The sequence below is a fragment of the Labrus bergylta genome, chromosome 7 (genome assembly GCF_963930695.1).
Source record: "Labrus bergylta chromosome 7, fLabBer1.1, whole genome shotgun sequence".
Taxonomy (NCBI): Eukaryota; Metazoa; Chordata; class Actinopteri; order Labriformes; family Labridae; genus Labrus; species Labrus bergylta.
In genome coordinates this window covers 7777424-7798623 of record NC_089201.1, presented here as the reverse complement: position 1 = coordinate 7798623, position 21200 = coordinate 7777424, and the positions used below count along the sequence as shown (strand labels likewise).

The window sequence follows — 21200 nt, the reverse complement described above, 5'->3', positions numbered from 1 at the left end:
TTGAGATCATATCCAATCAGTCTCATGAGTCCTTTTAGCTGTTTCCACTCCTGCTGTCAAGGATAACTTTGTTGTAGATAAGCATTTACTCTTTTGAACTCAATACCCCGTGGGCATTTTTTTGGAGGTCAGAACATGCAAAAAAAACAACAACACAAAAATGAAGCCCCATTGATGTTTCTCCAGGCGTTGGCTGTGATATGACTGCACAAAGCAATAATGTGAAAATATTCTAGTAATCCGATGAAGTGAATTTATTTTGTGACTGATTGTTGTGAAGAGCTAACAGGATCAATAAACATTGCATCAGGTAATGAAAGACTCTCGGGGGTTATATCCCTTATTGTTATGGAGTATTAATAGACTTTTAAATGAACTGACAAAAACAACAGACTCCACTTTGCTATTCTTGCTGTGTGTCTCACACTGATTGGATATAAACAGGGCAGGAGTGAGAACTGGCCCATGCTTCATGAGAAGTTCAAACTAGATGATCTTCCCTTCACAAATAAATAGAAGACGGATAAAGAAAAACTTTTGGCCACAAGATGGTTTAGTGCAGTGGTTCTCAACAGGTGGGTCGGGGACCCAGAGGTGGGTCGTGAATGTGTGCCTGGAAAAAAGCTTGTGTAAAAATGTCTGTGAAGCGCTATTTAAACATGTTTGTTTTGTTCAGTTTCTTGCTTCTGTCATGTTTTGTACTGACTGAGGTCAAAACTCCACAATCTTTCAATAAAATAAATCTGATTGGTCGAAAAAATATCAGAAATTTGTGTCGCGTTTTATCACTGAGGAGTTGCTGGTTGGTCCTGAGTCTAGATGAGTTGAGAACCACTGGTTTAGTTGGTAAACAAATATTGGTCAGTCAAGTGTGCACACTGACTTTGCAGATGAAGTAATGCAGGAATATTCATCTTAAGCATTCATGATGCACATGTCTGGTCATGCCGGATCAATTAAAGCTGTCGTGGTGGAGTGTAATGAAATGTTTCATTGTATGGTTTAAAAAACAAATGCATTAAGGAGAAGAGGATATGCCCTTTCACTTGTTTGAATGCTTGAAGAGTAACCTTCTGAACATCCTGACATAAAAAAACAGGTATCCTACAGTGTACCTGGCATCACACTGGCAACAGCAGCTAGTTCTATTGTCAGCTTCCAAACGTCTGTCAACAAAGCTTGTGATTTGTGGTACTGTCAGATTTTTCCTTTGCTTTTAGTTTTGAGAGCAGTGAAGCAGTAGGGGTGAACGTCTGAGTCTTTTTTTTTCTTCAGTTTTTGCTTTAAGTAGGGAGTAGGTTTTAAAAAGCAACACTCCACTTTTGATAAGTACGACATTCAAAAGAAGAAAGTATCTTTTGTCTGTTCTGGTGGCTTTTATTCACCCTGAGTTTAACTGTATCTTGTGAATTGAAATAAATAATTTCCATTTACAAAAGTCAAGTTGCGGTCTTTGGTTTGGGGACTATCCATTTTACACTTTTATGTTGCATTCCTCTTCCCAGTGGCGTCACTAGGCTGTTTTAGTTGAGATATTATTTAATTAGCCCCGAATATTTAAAAAAAAAACAAAAAAAAACAAAAAAAAAACATCTGTCTCACTTGTATTCATTTTACTCTGAAATAATTTGAATGGGACTTTAGATGTCTGGGAATAAGCAGCACAGCAGTCAGGTAGTTATTTAAAGCTATAATAAATTGCGTATTTTGTCTTTTTAGGTAAAGCATTATGACATTTTTTGCATGCGCAATAAAGCATACAAAAACATTTGCAGCGCGCACATTTGCCATTTCTCTCTGGGCTAAGCCCCGGATGTTTCAGAAACCTAGAAACGCCCCTGCCTCTTCCCCTATATAGATGACTGTTGAGTGTAAACATTTAATACAGAAGTTACTGAATGTAGAAGCCTGAAGACACGGATTCTTCCACTCAGAAAGGAGATGGCCTCAGCCTGCAGAGTTGCCAGTTGAGACATTTTTATTTTCGAAACATACTTTTCTGTCTTTTCTCTTTCTCCCAACTGCAACTCTATATGCAACCACGTCTTGCTTTAAAAATCATGTCCACACACCCTTTTGGCCCCATCGTGTACCCCGCCTGCTCCTACCCTGCACGGACAAGGGCAAAGAGGCTAATCCTGGCTCTGAGGCCCGGTACGCTCAGCCAGCTCCCCGCCCTCTCTCCTCTGTCAGTATCCATTTGGTCTAACACGCTCGCAGGCTGTCGTTATGGACACCAGAGAGAGGGGTGGTTCTTTTGACCTCTTTACGTGAGGAATCAGTCAGCAGCCTGTCTCTGAATCATCGCAAGAAGACCTCTCAGAGCTGCCAAAAAGCATACTTACGAGCACATCCCCGTAGAGAAGAGTCACAATACAAGAGAAAATGTAAAAGCGAATCATGGGTCGCCATCTAAAATTCTGATCATTCTTGTGGGGCAAAGCAAAGGTTGAACTCCATAAAAAACTGGACTTGATTAAAACAATCTGTCGGGGGTCCTGGCCCGGCGCACCATGACAGTAATATAATAAGCTGCATCTTTAATGCAATAAGACTCAAGCTGGAGAAATTGCTTCTCTTCTCTGAGCCCAGACTGTTGTTTCAGAGCCAGCAAAAAGTACTTACATGACTCAAGTTGACCCCTGTGCTAGCGGGGCGGCCGGAAGAAAAAACAAGCAAGAGAAGAGCAGCCGGGTTTGGGGGGGGAGAGGGAGAAGTCCATCTTTACAATGTGAAAAAAATATTCTCTGAACATTTGAGAGTATATGCCTGGCCTTTTCGGCAATGTCAAAGACATGTCTTCAATACGTAAACATGTGAAGGAGCAGAAGCAAGGAAACACGGATCAGGTTTGCACGATTCTCTTGAACTTCTTCATCTCCTGAAAGCACTTCAATAAAGCAAAGCCAGGTCAACAATAATAGTGGCAAGACAGTTTTTTTTTTTGTGAGGTGAAACAGCAGCTCTAGAGAAATAAAACTCCAGAAAGTGTCATCAGTTCATGCATCGGTGATTCTATCCTGCCAACTCTCTTCAACCGATGCACCATATTGCGTGCAAGTCCGTGTGCTTGTTTAGTTGTTTTAGAAAACTCCCCCCCCCCTTATTCAAAAAGAAAATTGATCTTTGCGTGTCCAAACAAGTCATATGCCGTAAGTCGAAAATTGATTTGTTCTCCTTCTCTGTCCTCAGTAGTTTTCCAAAACCTAAAATTGAGAAAATGAGACACCAGGGAGATGACACTGCGTATGACCTTTAGCTCAGGCTGCATAAGAATTCATTGGATCAGAGAAACCCATATCAGCGGAACCCTAACAACACAGGCTTACAGGGGATCTGCTCGCTGACTACAGCTGTATTCTGGTGCAAATGTAAATGTTAATAATAGAGACAGTCCTGGAACAAAAGATTTTACATATGGAAATATATATACACGTTTTATATACATAAATATCAGAATACTCTGTGTAGACCCAACAGAGGCAGAAACAGTAAGGGGAATTGCAAAAAATATAAATTTTTAATTCTCCAGGCTCCTCCGCACATGCGGAAGTATCTGTTCATGTTGATTTTGGCAAACCCTGTGGAACAAAGCAGTACATCTTATCTATATTCTGATCATGTTATGACAGAAATATTTCAAAGCAGAAAAGAAAATTAAGATTTCTTTAAACCGTTAAAACTTAACATTCACTGTGTAAAATGTAAACAACCGCTGCTTCATAAGTGTTCTGTTAATCGCTTTGTTTGACGCCGAGGCAGCGTTAACAGATATTTAAAATAACTACCAAATACCGATAATATCGGCCGATATTAGTGACTATTGGTATCGGCTAATTTGATCGCTGATTTGTTCACCAGTCAAATAGCATTTCATTTGAGTAGCGCTGAATTACATTAGCAGTTCTCTTTCTGGCTGTCACCAGCAGAGGGCGCTAACTGGATCACAACGAGCATAATCGGCCTCCAGAGCGTCAAGCGGTGAAGCACGTACATGAGCAGTTACTTTCTCGTTGAGTTACCATCTTGTCTACCTTATACTGCATATCCTTTCCATGAGTGTTTAATCATTGCATTTGAGGGATCAACACAATAAAAAAGTGTATATCTATATCTATCTATCTTAACAAATCAAACACAGTTCAAGGAAAGATATCGGCCGATATATCCTTATCAGATTTCCCCCCCCAAAATCCCATATGGGTCATGACCCTAACCCTAAGAAATAATCAAACTTTCATTCATAGATGGGAATGTTTGCTGTTGTAGGTCATACATGCATCAGTATTAATGTAAGTTAGTTTCATAACTAGCTGAAAACTCCTCATAGGAGCTTTAAAGGGACTAATTAAGGAAACAGTGTTGTAAATTAAGTTTAAAAAAGCTTCCACAATGATGAATAATGTTCTTGGAAAACCTCCTGATGAAAGCCAACCCCTCATATTACAGATGGGAGGAAATTTAATATCCTGTGGCGGTCAAGAAGGCCTTGCCTCTATAGTTATAATTCTGATAGCAAAGTCCAGTGCACATACATCACCAGATACACTGAGTGATTTAATACTTGGTTATATGAAGTCAGTGTAGAAGCAAATATTACCAAATAACAGTGACTGTTTTTCACTTTCAGAGGAGTCTGCAGTGAACCGCACTAACTTAATGACAGAAGGACAATACGCTAAGTCAACAAACTGTCTTTGAAGTTAGCAAATCAACAATCTCCCTCTGTTGATTAAATGAATAAATATGGCTGTGAGTATATTTGTCTGTGTTCTCTTAGAGGGGGCTGCCTAATTATGATTCCACTGGCAGAGAAGCCAGCGCTGCAGTCTTAAAGTTTCCAGGCATTGTGTTCTCCTCAGATAATAAGACACACAGACTGAACTCCTGTTGTAGCCACCATAATGAGTCCTCCTCTCCTTCCCTTGCTCTCTTGGCTTTCCCTCCCTGCCTCCCTCCGTCTGTCTGTCCATCCCTACAGAGCCTCTAATGGAGCCCGAGGTTTGTCTGGGGATTTTTGAGCAGCAGTTGCCTGAGCTATCGACTGACAACTAGCCATCTATTTGAGGATAATAAGGCCCACTTATGCCAGAGCAGATAATGTAGACGTCTACAACAAACGCAAGTAGTCCTCTGACAAGCCAAGAGGCAGGCTGAGTGTGATGCCGTATGATAAGTTGCTTTTATCTTTGGAAGTATAGCATGTAGTGTCAAAAAAATGCTTGGATGTTGGTTCAAAAGGAAAGTAGTTAAAGGGGGACTTTGATTGAAGATGTTCCAACCTGACAGTTTGACTGCTTGATTAAACTATCAGGAACATTTAATGTATGTAATTGTGATGTAATTAGTCCAAATGCATCAGGCTATTTTTCTTTTCCAGGTCTGACAGTTGCTGACAGTTTAAGGCCATTGGATGATGAGAATCTGGAGCACATAAGCCATCCTTCTAAGTACTTTATTGATGCAACACTTAATTTAAATTGCTTGAGGTGTCAATATTTAACACACACTTAAAAATACAGTCTAAGCAGCCTCTTGAAATTGTCCTCTAGATAAAAATAATGATATGTCTCGTGTGTGTCTGTAAGTATTCCTAGCATGCCATGGGATGATATTTTTTCAAGTGAGGAGAGACTTTTCCCTTCACTGTCAGCAAGAGAGAAGTGTGAGAAAAGTGACTGCCGAGGAGGAGAAAAGAAGAAAACAAGAGAGGTGATGGAAATAATCTTTTGCAAAATGAGTGGTATGCTTTTCTAATTGAAAACAAGCAAAACTACAAGAAGCAAACTACAAGCCAAAGGCAAAAATCATCAGATGAGATAATGAAGGAGGATGCAAAGAGGAGTGAAAAATGGGAGTGTGATGAATATTTCTGGAGATGGGGGTTTCCGTTCAGTGTGGTGGGTCTGCAGAGTCAATCTTCATCAGCGATTCCATCTTTGTGCGTGGCTTTCGCTGAGGCGGGAGGGAGAGGAGGAGTAGTAGGAGGAGGAGGAGAAGCAGACCAGAAAGATCAAAGCTGACTAAAAGTGAGAATCAAAACTGAACTATTACTGTAGCCTTACAGTAGAATTATGCATGTGATACTATTCCTGCACGCAGTAGTAATCGGCCTTTGCTTTGATGGTATTAAAGTCTGCCTTGGTGCTAAACTGGAGCCGAGGGTCTGGCAGGGGATGTGGTGGGGGGGGGGGGGGGGGGGGAAGAGAGACAGAAGTGAAGATTGAGCAGGGAAGTTAATTTAAGTTGGCAGGGAATAAGGTTTAAATGGCGCTTTTGGCTCTATGGAAAGGGAAGGGCAAATAAATGAACCTGCAATGCTGGATGACGAGATGAGTTGGGAAGACATGATGCGACTCTAAATCGGCATCATTGCTTTAAGGCAACCAAAAAAAAAAGAGAAAAATTAGAATGGAATCTAAACTGGACTTACGACAGCCTTTCTCGTCGCTCTTGTCAAAGCAGTCAGGCAATCCGTCACACTGCCAACCACCTGGGACGCACTTCCCATCTCCGCACATGAAGTTTCCGGGGATGTTACACTCGGTGGTGAAGTTATTCCCTGGGAGCAGCTGGCTCTCTGAAATGAAAAAAATGGAGAGAATGATGTAAGAAGAGAAGGTGAGAGGAGGGCAACAAGAAAGAGAACAGACTATTAGAATAAAGAAACATGTAGAGGGATAATGCATTCAGGGGATATTTATCATCACAGTCTAAATGAAAGACTAGTATATTCTTCATTCTCTAAAGATATTACAGTGAATGGTTCTATTTAGAAAGCAGACGAGGTCAGACAGGGATGATAGAAGTATTGTGGGTGTAATACTCAGTTCAGAGCTGGACAGGTAAGGATAGATAAGGATGCAAAACTCCTCAAACAACAAACAAAGCCCATCTTTATATTGTGGCATGAAATGAACAGAAATAAAGACATTCAGAAGAATGACCTGGACTAGTTTGGGGCAATTTAGGTTGACACATTGCAGCTGTGGTATACTGGCCCGGAATGTGAAGCATGGACTTTTGGCTGAGATGTGACACTTTGTGGTGAGCAGCTTAGCTCGTAAACAAACCTTTAGGGCAGTAATGAGGAGTTCTGTGCTGGCCAAGGAACCTTTTATAATGCTGCAGAGCTCAAACTGGGTTCATCTGGTTTGCCACTTTATCAAACTTGAAGGCAGGACTCAGGGGGTGTACCTGATGCCAAGAGCTGGTCCTTTAAGCCCAAAGTGAGCGAACTCGGTCCCAAATTAGAACCAAATTAGAGTACCCAAAAAACATGGTAAATCTTTCTTATTTCATTTAGGTTCACATTAAGCAACAGTGTGTTTATAAGTTCACATATGAGCTAGTGTGTATGGCTAAAGTTGGAACAGTGTGAAAAAAAAATGGTAAAAAATTAAAATGTCAGGCTTGAATATCAAAAAAAAACTTGACAAATGGGAAGCAGCTGTAAGTCATGATGAAAATTAAATCCGACCAAATCTTAAAGAGGTCATATTATGCCCTTTTTAGGGTTCATATATTTAATCTATGTACCTACTAAAGTATGTTCACAATAGCTAAAGTTAAAAAAAAGTGTCTGTTTTCATGTACTGCCGCTCCATGCACCAGCTCACTCTCTCTAAGGCTCTGAAGTGTCCACGTTCAGAGTCCCCACGTATGCCAAGTCTGATCTGATTGGTCGGCCTATCGGCTCTGCCGTAATTGGTCAGTCGCTCAGCACAGTTCTCGGAAATGTCCCGCCCCTTTTACCATATTGGGAATGCGTCCGAGGGGAGCATAAACATTAGCACCTTAGCACTACTGTGCTACCGCAGGCTACAGCATATCGTGGGCGTGCTACAGAAGTTAACGGGCGTGCAACATGAGCTGCAGGGCTTGCCACAACGAGCCAATGGGCTTAGATCACTGACATCACACTGACAATGACGTCAGACTGACAAATTTGTTTTGAGGGGGGCTAGAACCGAGCGTTACATGCAGCTAATGCTACAGCTAACAGGAGGAGGTAGGAGAAGCAGCGTTTCCGCAGACTTTGAATTTTTGCACATAGATGTGCCTCAACATGCACAGGACACTTGGAAAACACACTAAAGAGCATATAAAACCAGAAAAAGCATAATATGACCCCTTTAAGGGCTGCAAAGCTGAAAAGACGGCACATTGCTTGATGTTTGGAGATTTCTAATCCTGAGTGTGTCATCAGCCAGAATTTGAAGCACCTAGCTAGCATACAGCACGAGAGCCAGGGAGAGCTGGAATTTTCTTTGAAACATCCATATTTCATTAAAGCATTGAGAAATATTAATATTCTACAAACCGCACATATCATATGGACATTTATATTAAAAAAGGATACAAAGCGCTTCAGTTCTTCCAGTGTAAAATACAAAAACAGACAAACTCTGGACCACCCAGCATTCATTACTGAGGAATCCAGCTCATTGAGATACAAATGGATATATTTGACCTTTGGGTACTTGTGAATTCACAACCACAGCTTCTATGAAGTTAGTTGATATTCACTAAGTAGATGAAGTCAGTTCCCAGAGTACAGCTGAGTGACTGACACACAGAACTCGTCTGTCCTTACATCATCCCCCCCTCCTGTTGCCCTTTTACAGCAGCTTAGGTGTTGAAATCATGTGTAGATCCCGTCTTCACCGAGATGGCACGATTCTCATGATCTCCTGTGGGGATGATGCAAACCTGTCTTTTGTCTCTTGCAATACAGGAAGCCGAACGTGAAGGGTAAACAGATAAGACTCGGGTAATTTATGAATGGAAAGTATTCCAATGATCAGTTCTGGTAGGGATGGGAGGATCCAGAAGTACATGGATAAAAAACAAGTTATACATATTAGGGAGAAATACCTTCATAAACTTTGTGCTGAAATCTTAGCTCATTTTTCCATTGTTTGCTATGATATTTCAGTGAATAGAATAAAATCAATCCCAGTGGTTTCACAGATACTTTTTCTTTCAGACAGCTCCTCACCATTGTGATCCCCTTGGATATCTAGCAGCCATCCAGGTATTTTTCATAACTACCAAATGTCAATTTTGTGTTATCAGTCTAAGAATACACCACCTTCTATCCACATTGTTCTCTGGTTCTTTTCTCTCCCATCCTTGTTTATACAGTTCTTTTTTTTTTTGACAGAGAGAGCTGTTCAAACAAGCACACTTTGAGAGAAAAAGAGAGAGAGAGGGGCGGGAGAGTGGGGAAACAAAAATGACACAGTAACATTAGAAGATGAAGTAAACAAAGACCTTTTTTCAAAGCTTTTCACAGTAAGAGAGGCCTAAAAAGGGGCATAAGTACGATTTTACAATTTGGATAGGAAAATGTACTTCTACTGCTTGTCTCAAAAAAGATGGAATGGAGTTGTGCACACTGAATGATTCAAAAGCAACATACATGTTTTGCCATGATTGTGATGGACAAGGATGAAGCTTATACCACTTACTATAGAATGTAAAGATTGCTGTTCTTTTGTTTTAGACCTCTTCTTAACTTTACACTAAAGCTGTAACATTTACACTTGTGTCTTGACTACAACACTTCCATGAAGTGTCTGATTTGGAAAGCACTTAACTGCTGACATTGTGCTAATTAAGAGTTATGTTAAACTCTATGCCAACACCAGTCGTTTTCTATCATTAGATGATAGTTAACCTTCTCTGCCTTTCAAAATAAATGTTGCTTTTCACAGCCCTTATATGTGTAATTGTTGTGTAAGCTATGATTTAGAGAAGGGGGCCACTAATATAATGAATCATGGTATCTGATTGATGCATTGACCGTCATTCATGAAGGTACTCAACACTGCAATTTAATGTTCATTTTCATCTACCTAAACAAAATACTAACATGTCAACGGGGCTTCAGATGCACACAGAGCGAGTGTGGAAGGCAGCCACGTGAAATGACTTCAAAGAGCTGACGGCTGGAAAGGCATCAGGTTAATTGGAGAGCTGCTTTGAGAGAATGAGAGAGAGAGAGAGAGAGAGAGAAAGAGAGAGTATAGAGAATGTTAGGACTCTGGTGTGTGTGTGTGTGTGTGTGTGTGTGTGTGTGTGTGTGTGTGTGTGTGTGTGTGTTTGAGAGATGCCCAAAAAGAATAAAGAAAGAAGGTTGACTGACAGCTCATCTTTTCCCATGAGTCTCTAACACGGCCAGAAGCTAACACAAGCACTTCTTGCAGCCAGGATGTGAGTTGGCAGCTTTGACACGTCTTATTTCTATACCCTTGTTGTCCTATCGATACAGTAATAAGCCAGAAAACTTATGGTGGTTAACCGATGAGGTAACAAACACGCCCGCTTCATTACCACAGTAAGTGTGGCTGTACAGCTCATTACAGCCGGCTCTGTGTGCTTGTTAACAATATAATAAGTCACCACAGTTCTCTGTGAGCCCTGCAACACTCCTAAGGTGACCTGGAGAATTTTTTAATGGACGTGGCAGTGTCAGTGCACAGCTCCTCATTCCATATGCTTTTAACTATAATGTTGTGGATAGCTGGGGGCGTTGTGCACAGCTCCAGAACACCGCTGTGTACAACTGTGGTCACACAGTGGGTGTGTGAGGAGGGACTGGAGGAGATAAGGGAGGGACGATGCTGGACGCCTACGTAGTTTGCTTGGGGAAATGTAGACCAATTACTCAGGATAAATATTGACTTTATTATCCTTTGGCTTTGCACACACTTCCACCCGTTCCCACCCTCCACCATGCCTGCGCCACCTAAAGCCCTATTAAACTGTTAAATCAGAAAGGGTCAAATCTTTCTGGTACGCTGAATACTAGATACTTTTTAATTAGCATTTACATTTTTCAGTTTGAGCTACTTCCAAGAAGTTTTAATGGTTCACTCTGGGTAAAATCCTTCCCTCTCTCTATTTCAGCGCAGAAAAGTGCTGCGACTGTGCATTGCCTGCACTTCTCTTACCTCAATTATACTGTGAAATAAAAAATGAACTCCCAGCATAAACGCAAGTCTAATTTCCCAGTGGTTTTGAATAATACTCAATCAAATTTGGATTTATTTCTTTTTTGCAATGTTTTCTACAGGGAAAGTCTCCCCTAATGCAATCTTTCCTTGTCTCATGTAGAATATAAGTGGCATGCAAAATGAGCGAGACTGCTGGGCTGTGGAAGAGTTTTTGCAGAGTATAGGGATACTAATGAAAGTTAAAATACCTCATATCAGATATGTTTTAAGAGACGTAAAAAAATGTTTTACTTAAAAAAAGAAATGTTTTTCCAAAGTAGTTCACTAGCCCTGTTGAAAATTCTATAGACTACTATGGCTTGCCTAAGAATTGCTGTAACCGGAGTTGTAGCATACAACAATGACATCACTTGCTTGTCTCTTTAACAATGGCTGCTACGTCCAATGATGACTACCACAGTAATGAACTCAAAGTTTCTGTTCCATATAGAATCAGCACAGATTGGTGGAAGTCAGATTTCACTTAACATGTACTGAAGTTAGATAGTTGACCTTCAGGATGACGACAGAGGAATTAAAGACGATTTCATTATAATTTAAGATGGAGCTACATCTTTCAAAGCAGATGGTAAACAGCAGACAGCAGACCCAGCCTCCGGATGGCTATGGGGGAAAAAAACAGTCAGAAAAGGTTGCATTAAGTCGAAATGATTATTAGTTCTTGTTGTGCAGATTGGCCAGTATTTCTCTGGTTTTGTTTAAACGAGCTAAAAGAAAAAGTTTTTACAAATAAAAAAATATTTACTCTCCTGATCAGGGCCAAGATACAATACAAGGTTTGCTGTCCGCCTAAATCCATCTGAATTCAGCACCAGTCTACATGTAAATGGCATCATTGGTAATAGGTAAAAATGTGCAATCAGTGACAATGATGTCGTCCAGAGTTTATCAACCTCTGGGAAAATGTCCTCCCCATTACATTCCTATACAGGACTTAGATTGTCTTCCAAACTATTAATGATGTAACAATATCCTATTTGTAGTCTGGGTGTTGATCTCAGATTCATGGTGGAGGTGGACATTAATATTCTTCCCCCTTTATTAAAATTAATGTGATAGCATACAGATAAGCAACATAAAGTTTTACATTTATTGAATACTGTAAGGTTGGAATTTTAATAAGGGGCTCAACTGGAAAGCAGACATTTTTATTCTGCCTCAGCTTCACTGTTTGAACCCACGAGGTTGGCTCTTAGTTGTTAGTTTTTTCACAGGTTTTGCTTGCACAAGAAAACAAAAGTGACCTGACACATTCCTGCCTCTTATTAAAAGTTAGAACCTTACAGTTGGTGGTGATGCTCAAAGAAACATGGTTTATGTGAGTGCAAAGGCAAAAACTGCACACTGTCAAACACACATGTAAACAGTCCAGGATTTAAAATATTCTTTGCAAACCTTTTATGTGGAGGGGAATATGTTCAACATGTGTGTCCGCTGAGTAACAACGACTGTAAAAAGTGATTTGTTTGCTTAAATGAAAATTCCTCAGGGAACCTTTAATCAAACGTCTGGGTTAAAGTGAAGGCAGAGATCAAATGAAATCATATATTCAAATGAAATCATGAAATTAAAATATGAGGGAATGGAGATGAGCCTGGTTGTTGATGTGAAAGTACCTCCTTTTTTTTTTTTACATATTTTAAGGAGATGAGTTTATGCATAATTTGAATTGGAAACACAAGGACCACAAGCTCACAATCTCTTAAAAGGGTTGTCAAGTATTCAATATCTTTGACCAAACATCAAGTCAATGCATAATATGGCATGCTTCCAACCGCCATTTCAAGATTTCCTCGGGTACTCTTCATACATAACGGTTCAACAAACGGTAGCCGGGAGACTTCAAACACACCCTCAGCAATTCTCTGAAAGTACACGAGGCGGCCTCCAGTCGAGCCACCCACATGTGCCATTGTCTCCCAGGTCTTATGAATATTTTAATACTGAATGTCAGCATGCCGTCCCAACACAAGGCAGCTAATTTAGTCATAAATTCTTTATTACTCTCAACAGAGCCCATTTTGAAATGTAATAAACCTACAAGAATAAAGATGACCTCCCCATGTGAAACACTGCTTTCTATGTCTGGACTTTGGGATGTGTTATTGGAGAGAACCGTTCCTCAGAAATAGAGAAAAGAAATGTGTGGTTCTTGTATGTTTCCATAGGGAAAACATGTAGAGACTGTCGGCTCTCTAAGGGAAAAAAAGAGATAAAAATATGAAGATGAAGTGGTAAAAAATGTGAGGGAAGTGGATATTAGGACACAGCTGGATGATGAGAAATAACGGAGGAAGACAGAGGTGGAGTGGTAATAAAACAGAAACAGAGAGGTGGATGGTAACATGATTTTCTGTCCTCAGATTCCAAGTAATGGCCGCCCTAAGCAACTTCTATTCCCTGTGCTCTGCACATGAAAGGTCAGCGATATAAATCTATATCTAAGATGACTATTGGCTTGGCTATTACTGCTTTAACCCTATCCTACACAGCCAGCTAAGGTATCTGACCTGATTCGATTAGCCCCAGGTGAAAAGTTCAGTGTGGGATTGAAAAGAGAAGCAGAAAATGAATTGGGGTGTCTTCGTATATGTGCTAGAGAAGTAAACACTAAGGGGTAAATATCAGAGTAAAACGCTGCCTTTCTGTCCTCAAAAGTCGACCATACTCTAAAAAAACAAAATATGTGAAATTCTGTTGGAAGCAGAAAAAAAGCAGTTAGCCTACATTACAGACTAATCATGCCTGTACAGCAAGCTCTGCTGGTGTTGGATGATGAGGGAGGAGAGAATCGATGTGGCCTAGCTCAGAATGAAAACTAGCTCTTTCAAGTTCAAGGAGAGAAACTTCTTTTTCAATTACATACAACTCTTAATGGGTTGGCTATACAAGCAGACTCGGATGTGCAGCAGCAGCAGGGGGGGATGAAGGTGATTTGACTGCCTGTTCTTTTCATTATGTGTGTTTGGTGGAGAGAGAGAGAGAGAGAGAGAGAAAGGAGCTTCATAGTGAGAGAAAAATATTGTCCATCCAGTTCCTGCCGCTCACTGAAGAATCCAGTATAAATAAGCACAAATGTAAATAACCTGGTCTGCTCAATTAAAGACCCCTATAGACAGAAAGATGGACACACAGGCAGGCAGGCAGGGTGGCATGAACACCAACCAACAGAGCAAACAAGGCCTTAATGGGGAGAGCCAATCATGCATGGGAAAAGTCAGCAAATGCAGCCATTGTTTAGCCTTTTTCAGCATTTAACAGCCTCATGGAAACTGTGGAAGCCGATAAGTCTATTGTCAACTCTTCACAGTTATCTTAATGACAACAAAAGAGTCTGTTTCAATTCCAAATGTTATTCTAAAGTGAGAAGAAAACAGCTCTTCAGAGAGGCTGAGGAGAAGTAAAATCATCCCGATCCCAAACAATTCACATCAACAAACTGCACGCCATGTTAACTCATATGAATCAATAACCAAATCCCCATGTAATCCACGCCGTAGTGTTAATACTAGACGAAGGAAATACAGAACAAAACAGATTATAAATGCAATCAGGCTTATATAAAGTGCAAAATCAGAAGTAATTAAGCAGATCTCTAGAAAGCAAATTATGATAGCTAACACAAAAGGAACAAAGGCCTTGTATACATGAAGGTCTAAGATGTCGAAAATCAATTGCATCATATTTACTTTCACATGCAGCTCATGAGCTTTTTTGGACTCTGCTGGGTCAAGGCCATGTTAACTTATTCATAGTGATGCTACATCTTTATGATAACATTCCTATCGGAAGTAAATATTTGAAATGGTTTGATCATTAGAGCATATGTGTTGCATTTAAGTAATGCATTCATACTGTTTACAGCCCTGTAATGTGTCAAAGCTGTATTTTTAGTTCATTTGTTTGAGAGATTCAGCAACATATAGAAGTGATTATACATCTAAAGAGGTGACCAGTAATAGTTGATGTTGTTTCTTTAGAGACCCAGAGAAGCAAGCGGGGGAAATGGATTGTTGTCTTTACTGTGTTTACATCACAAGACAGGATTCTGTTTTGAAGTTTTTCCTTTCTTTTCTAAATTCAAAATTGTCTAAAAATGCCCCCTCACCACCAAACAAAAAAAAGAAAAGAAAGAAGAAAAACAATAAACAGAAAATCATAATATTTCACTGTGTGTTGGCTGTAAAATCTTGGGAATTAAAAAGGAATCTTATTAGCATAATTGTGTATTGTTGCAATACTTATTTTAGCCACAAGCGGCAGCAGTGCACCACTGGCCAATGTTTATAGGAGCATGAAAGTGACTTCAGCTACATGTAGAGCAAAAAGGAAAGACTTGCCAGAAATGCTGACACAGTATACTTCAAGTTAATCTCTTATTTCGAGTGCAAGGCAATATTACAATTTGTTATTACATATTTGTATTAAGAATCCAAAAAAGCATACCAACAACAAACAAAAAAATATAGATTTAGAAAGATTGTTCTATACACTTTGTCATCTGTCAGTCAGTTTTCTCACTTGAACCTCACAGACTCCCGACATGCCTCATTCTCCTGGCAAAATTCAAACAAACACATGTTATGAGTCTGATGAAATTGTATGTGCAAATAGAAACTGTAGAAACTAATCGGAGGAAAAGGGAATGAGCAGAACAAAATCCATGACAGGCGTGGGGGTAGTTACTGGATTTGGACATGAATTGGTATACAAATACAAACCATCTGGTCCTCATCTCGCCAACCCCGAAGAAACTCCAGCTGGAAAGTTGACCACACTGTCCTAGCCAGCCTAGCCAGGTCGGCTAACGTCAGGGTCAAACACGACCACAACGATGTCAACTTCGGATTATTCAACACCTGCTCTCTTACCAGCAAAGGTCCTCTGCTCCAGGAGCTCCTGGTTGACCGTAAGATTGATTTTTTGTGTTTAACCGAAACATGGCAACAACCTAATGACTTTTCACAGCTGAATGAATGTACCCCTCCTGGGTTTGTTTACATCTGTCAACCCCATGCCTCTGGCAGAGGGGGAGGTCTCGCGATAGTTTACCGCGAGAATTGGAAAGTGTCTCCTGTTTCTGTCCCTGTTCAGTTGTCTTTTGAATCTATTGCCTTACAACTGAATGGGCCTTCACCTACCATAGTGGCCACTGTCTATCGTCCACCAAAGCCCAATACTGATTTCTTGAATGAATTTGCTTCATTTTTAACTCATCTGTGCTCACTCTCCCCTAACATAATTTTGCTGGGAGATTTTAATATACATATGGATAAAACTAACAATGCCTTGACGAAGGACTTCACATCCTGCCTTGACAGCTTTGGATTGCAGCAACATATTGATTTTCCTACACACCCCAAAGGACATATCTTGGACTTAATTTTCTGCTCTGGTGTCACTCCTCTTGACTGCGCTGCAGATGTCCTTCCCATTTCTGATCACATGTTAATATCTTTCAATGTCAAACTTACACTATCCAAAAAATATCTGCCACGTGTCATTTCATATCGCAACATCAAGGACATTAACTTAACTGCTCTCTCCAGTGGCATTGACAGCCTCCCCAGCATGAACTGGTTTCTCATTACAATGATGGTCTTCATAGCCTCTTAAATACCCTGGCTCCTTTAAAAACCCGGACTGTTTCATTCACCCACTCTGCTCCATGGTTTACACCTGAACTTTGCCTACTTAAAACAAAAGGCCGTCGCCTAGAACGTCTCTACAAGAAAACTCACAGAGAAATGTACAATAACCACATTCTCCACTACAAGGACAGTCTCTCTACAGCTAATGTCATTCACCAGCAACTGACTCCTAACATCTCATCTCTCCCAGTCTTCTTACCTCCTCTCTCTCACTCACTTTCAAGTTTCAAACTTCCTTCTGTTGCTGAAATATCTGACCTCATTCAGAAATCAAAACCATCTACCTGTCCATTAGACTCTCTCCCTACTAGGGAGGGAGAGCCTAGTAAAAGCTTGCCTACCCCCTCTGTCTTCCCTAATAATGGTCATCATACATTCCTCCCTCACCTCTGGTCTTGTTCCCATTTCTTTCAAGTCAGCTTCAATAACCCCTATACTTAAGAAACCTGCTGCAGACCCAAATGACTTCAATAACTTCCGTCCTATCTCTAATCTACCCTTCCTATCCAAAATTCTTGAAAAAACAGTTGCATCTCAGGTTCACACTCATTTGTCTGACAATAACCTCTATGAACAGTTCCAGTCTGGTTTCCACCCCCTCCATAGCACAGAGACAGCACTGGTAAAAATCACCAATGACCTCCTCATAGCAGCTGACTCCGGACTTCTAACCATCCTCATCCTCCTTGATCTAAGTGCAGCCTTCGACACCATCTCCCATCACACACTCCTTGACAGACTTACCTCCATCGGAATCACTGACACACCCTTGCACTGGTTTTCATACCTATCTCTCTGGTCGCACTCAGTTCACTCAACTCGGAACCTTCAAATCCCAACCATTTCCAGTCAACACTACCGGTGTTCCTCAAGGTTCTGTCCTGGGCCCCCTTCTGTTCATCATCTATCTCCTTCCTCTTGGCCATATCTTCCGTAAGTATAACATCCAGTTCCATTGCTATGCGGATGACACCCAGCTCTATCTGTCCACCAAACCCACCTCCTCCCTCCCGGCCACTTCCCTGACTGATTGCCTGCAAGAAATCAAATCCTGGTTCACCTTCAACTTCCTCAAATTAAACAGTGACAAAACCGAGCTTCTCCTCATCGGCACCAAATCAACAATCTCTAAACTTGACAGTTTTTCTCTGGCTACTGACCACTCCTCAGTTTCCCCTTCCCCTCAGGTTAAGAGTCTGGGTGTCATCCTTGACAGCACACTATCATTCCAAGCTCACATCAATAATGTTACCCGGTCTGCTTATTTCCATCTACGTAACATTAATCGCCTCCGCCCGTCCCTCACTCCCAGCAGTACTGCCATCCTCGTCAACACCCTGGTTACATCCCACATTGACTACTGCAACTCCCTTCTCTTTGGTCTCCCTCTCAAGTCCATCCACAAACTTCCAACTGGTCCAGAATTCTGCCGCTCGCATCATCACCAGAACGCCCTCTGTTAATCACATCACCCCTGTCCTACAGCAGCTTCATTGGCTCCCGGTTAAACATCGCATCACCTTCAAAATTCTGCTTCTCACCTTCAAGGCCATCCACAACCTCGCTCCGCTTTACATCTCTGAACTCCTGCACATCAACACACCTACTCGCACTCTCAGGTCCAGGGCCTTCAGCCGCTCTGCCCCCCACCTCTGGAACTCCCTCCCACCACAAATCCGTAATATCGACACTCTCTCCATTTTCAAATCTCATCTCAAAACACATCTTTTTAAACTGGCATATTCAGTCTGATCATTCTCCACCCGTTCTCATAACTCCTTTACATCCTGTACATTTGTGTTTTTTAATGTTAATTTTATCGTTGTGTTGTTACCTTGTTGTTTTTTTTATCTCTGCTCTGTTAGGTGACCTTGAGAGTTTTGAAAGGCACCTTTAAATAAAATGTATTATTATTATTATTATTATGAATCACATGGATAGCAACTCGCACTGTTCATAATTATGTGTTTTCTGGCAGTATGTTTGACCTCAACCTACTACAGCAATGTCAATTCCTCATATATCTTCTCAAGAATACAGTTGTTGTGATCAAACAGAAGCCACACACAGTATAGCCTTTCTGAGAAATGTACAATTTAAATGTGTGATAAATGCAATAGTTTTCTTCAATGTTACTTGATTGAAAACAGAACTGGATCCACCATTGTTACAGTTACATTATTAGGTCTTTCTCACTTTAGGCAAAAGCTTTCATCCGTAATGTATGCCCATTACTCCATCTTCATAATCTAACACAGTTCATGCTGACATTGTGGTCTGGTGCCCAATCATCAATAAAAAACGTATATTTCTTTGTAGCCTCTAATATGTCACACAACATTTAAAAAGGGTTTTTCCCACAAGAAAACTTGTCAAGGTGTTGTTATGTGTCAGTTCTCTGTTCTCTGAGCAGAAAGAATTATATGAGAGGCAAAGACAGCTGACATTGTTCCTGCTTCACATTTGTCTGATTCCCTCTTGAAAACAACATGTCAACAAATGCCAAGCACTAAACAAAACTTCATCTCTGAAGGAAATGTATCGTTTTGGTGTTTTTGGACTCTATTTTCATTCTCACACTTTTATTTACTTTTATTCCAAACTTGTACATTTCCTAGTTTTGACCATCTACTGTTCTACATTTCACTGGCATGTTTCATTGACTGGCATTGGCACAGCAGCTCTGGTCTCTGCAGGTTTACAACAAAGCTTAACAAGGAAACAGACACGAGTAATCCTCCAGTCAGGCAGGTTTTTAACAAATCCCAGATTTACCCACTTGTGTACAACACATATATCTAAAGGTAACAACAAAAGCAACAGACCACTCAGTGTCTAATCAAATCATTGACAACTTGGCAAAACTACGGCAGGCACACTGAGTCAAAATGGAAACAGTAAATTCTCTGAACCTAAAGAATATTTACAGCTGTTACAGAAGCAACTCCACATTCATCTTACATTTCACTTCCACACTTCCTTGTTTGTAACTTTTTTTTATAATCCTGTCAATCAGGTCAGCCTCGCGCCTAACCATGGATAACATGTATCGTTCCTGAAATCAAAATGGATGACAGGACTTCCGCCATGCTGGAAGTCATCTTTCAGTCAACCTAACGACAGACTAACCCAGAACTTCCACCACATACGTGTGCATTGCCTGTCTGCTCTGGTCCGTTATGGCTCTGTGCTCCCTCGTCCTTCAACACCCACAGTCTGCGTTCTCAGTGCGCAGCACAAAGAGCACAGCCGGACATCTGGAGTGACGGGACAAAGATCCTGCGGTAATTTTACAGATTCACTCACCACAGTGCGAGATAATACGATGTATGTGGTATAAATATGTATATAACCATTTAAAACACATAAACAGTGTTTTATTCTGAAAATATACCGGATGTTCTGAAGTCTGACTTCCCGTCCCGCTTCACCTTTCTTTGTGATGCGCTGTGCTCCGGCATCTGGCGAAAATAGAAGTTTTGCGCATCTGCCACGGAGCTCATGCGGGTTTAAGGGGCATGACAAACCGTTACATCCCGCCCACCTGTCAATCATGTAAGCCACGAGTGTGTGCCAAGGAGGACAATAACTAATCAGACTAATATTCTTTGGCTGTAAACTGGTTACTTTCCACTGTAAGAACATGATGTTTTTTTAGAGTGGTGTGTATGTGACTTGGAGCCAGCCTCAAGTGGACACTCAATGCACTGCAGGATTTTGCACTTCTGCATTGGCTTAATTTTTCAAGACTGGAGGTTCCTGTTTGGTTTGAAACCATCAGACATCACAATACCAAAATCATTCAATAAGGCTGGAAGGATGGCAAAATCACCTTCACCTTGGCCACACTTTCACTTTTTATTTGCAGTGACAGCTGTAAGAACGAGAATAAGACTGTGAATCAATTCAAACACTTGAATCACTTCTACAGCTGCAGGCTCTTTGATTTGTTCTTAAACGGTCAAACAGAAGGAGGATTCGGTCTTCAACACCTCTGTGATCCATATTCATCTTTAACAACCGTTTTAATATCTTCTTGACTCACTGTGCATCTTTATCTTGTCAATTCACAGAGACAGACTAAAGTGTAACAACTTTGATAGGATTTTATAACGATGTGGGTGTGCAAAAAGGGCGTGTTGATGCAATATGAGTGTAACATGGCTGATAAGGAGAGTCAAGAACAGCTACAGTTTTATTAATTTAGCAATTTTCTGTGGTTTGGAAAAGCCACTTCAATATGCACTGCAGCCCTTGTCATCCTCTGTACTCTCTCTTTGTACAGCTTTAACTGACATTGTGACTAAACTAGGTGCGCAGTCTTTGTGTGTGAATTTACATATTTTGTAGTTGGACCTAATGATGACTAAGTACAACTTCTAATATATCCTCTTCTGTGGTTGACACAGAAAAAAATATTCTCTCAGTGAAATGGAGACGTCTGTTACATTCATGCATTTTATGTCTTTCAGGGAAACACTAAACACACATCGCTACAGAGAGAAAAAGACGGAGCGGGGGAGGCATA

The 21200-nt window shown here is 40.7% G+C and overlaps 1 protein-coding gene across 3 annotated transcripts in view; it reads right to left on the bottom strand.

Annotated features, from left to right (window-relative positions):
* The window catches only part of ldlrad3 (low density lipoprotein receptor class A domain containing 3), an 86100-nt gene that overhangs the window by 43785 nt on the left and 21115 nt on the right, over window positions 1–21200 (bottom strand). For 2 of the 3 annotated variants that reach the window (XM_065956800.1, XM_029278746.2), the window contains exon 2: window positions 6434–6580. In XM_065956800.1, the coding sequence (XP_065812872.1) occupies window positions 6434–6580 (147 nt within the window). Of the gene's footprint in view, window positions 1–6433; window positions 6581–9877; window positions 10642–21200 lie in introns of those variants that run through there. The other variant, XM_065956801.1, reaches the window with a different exon arrangement.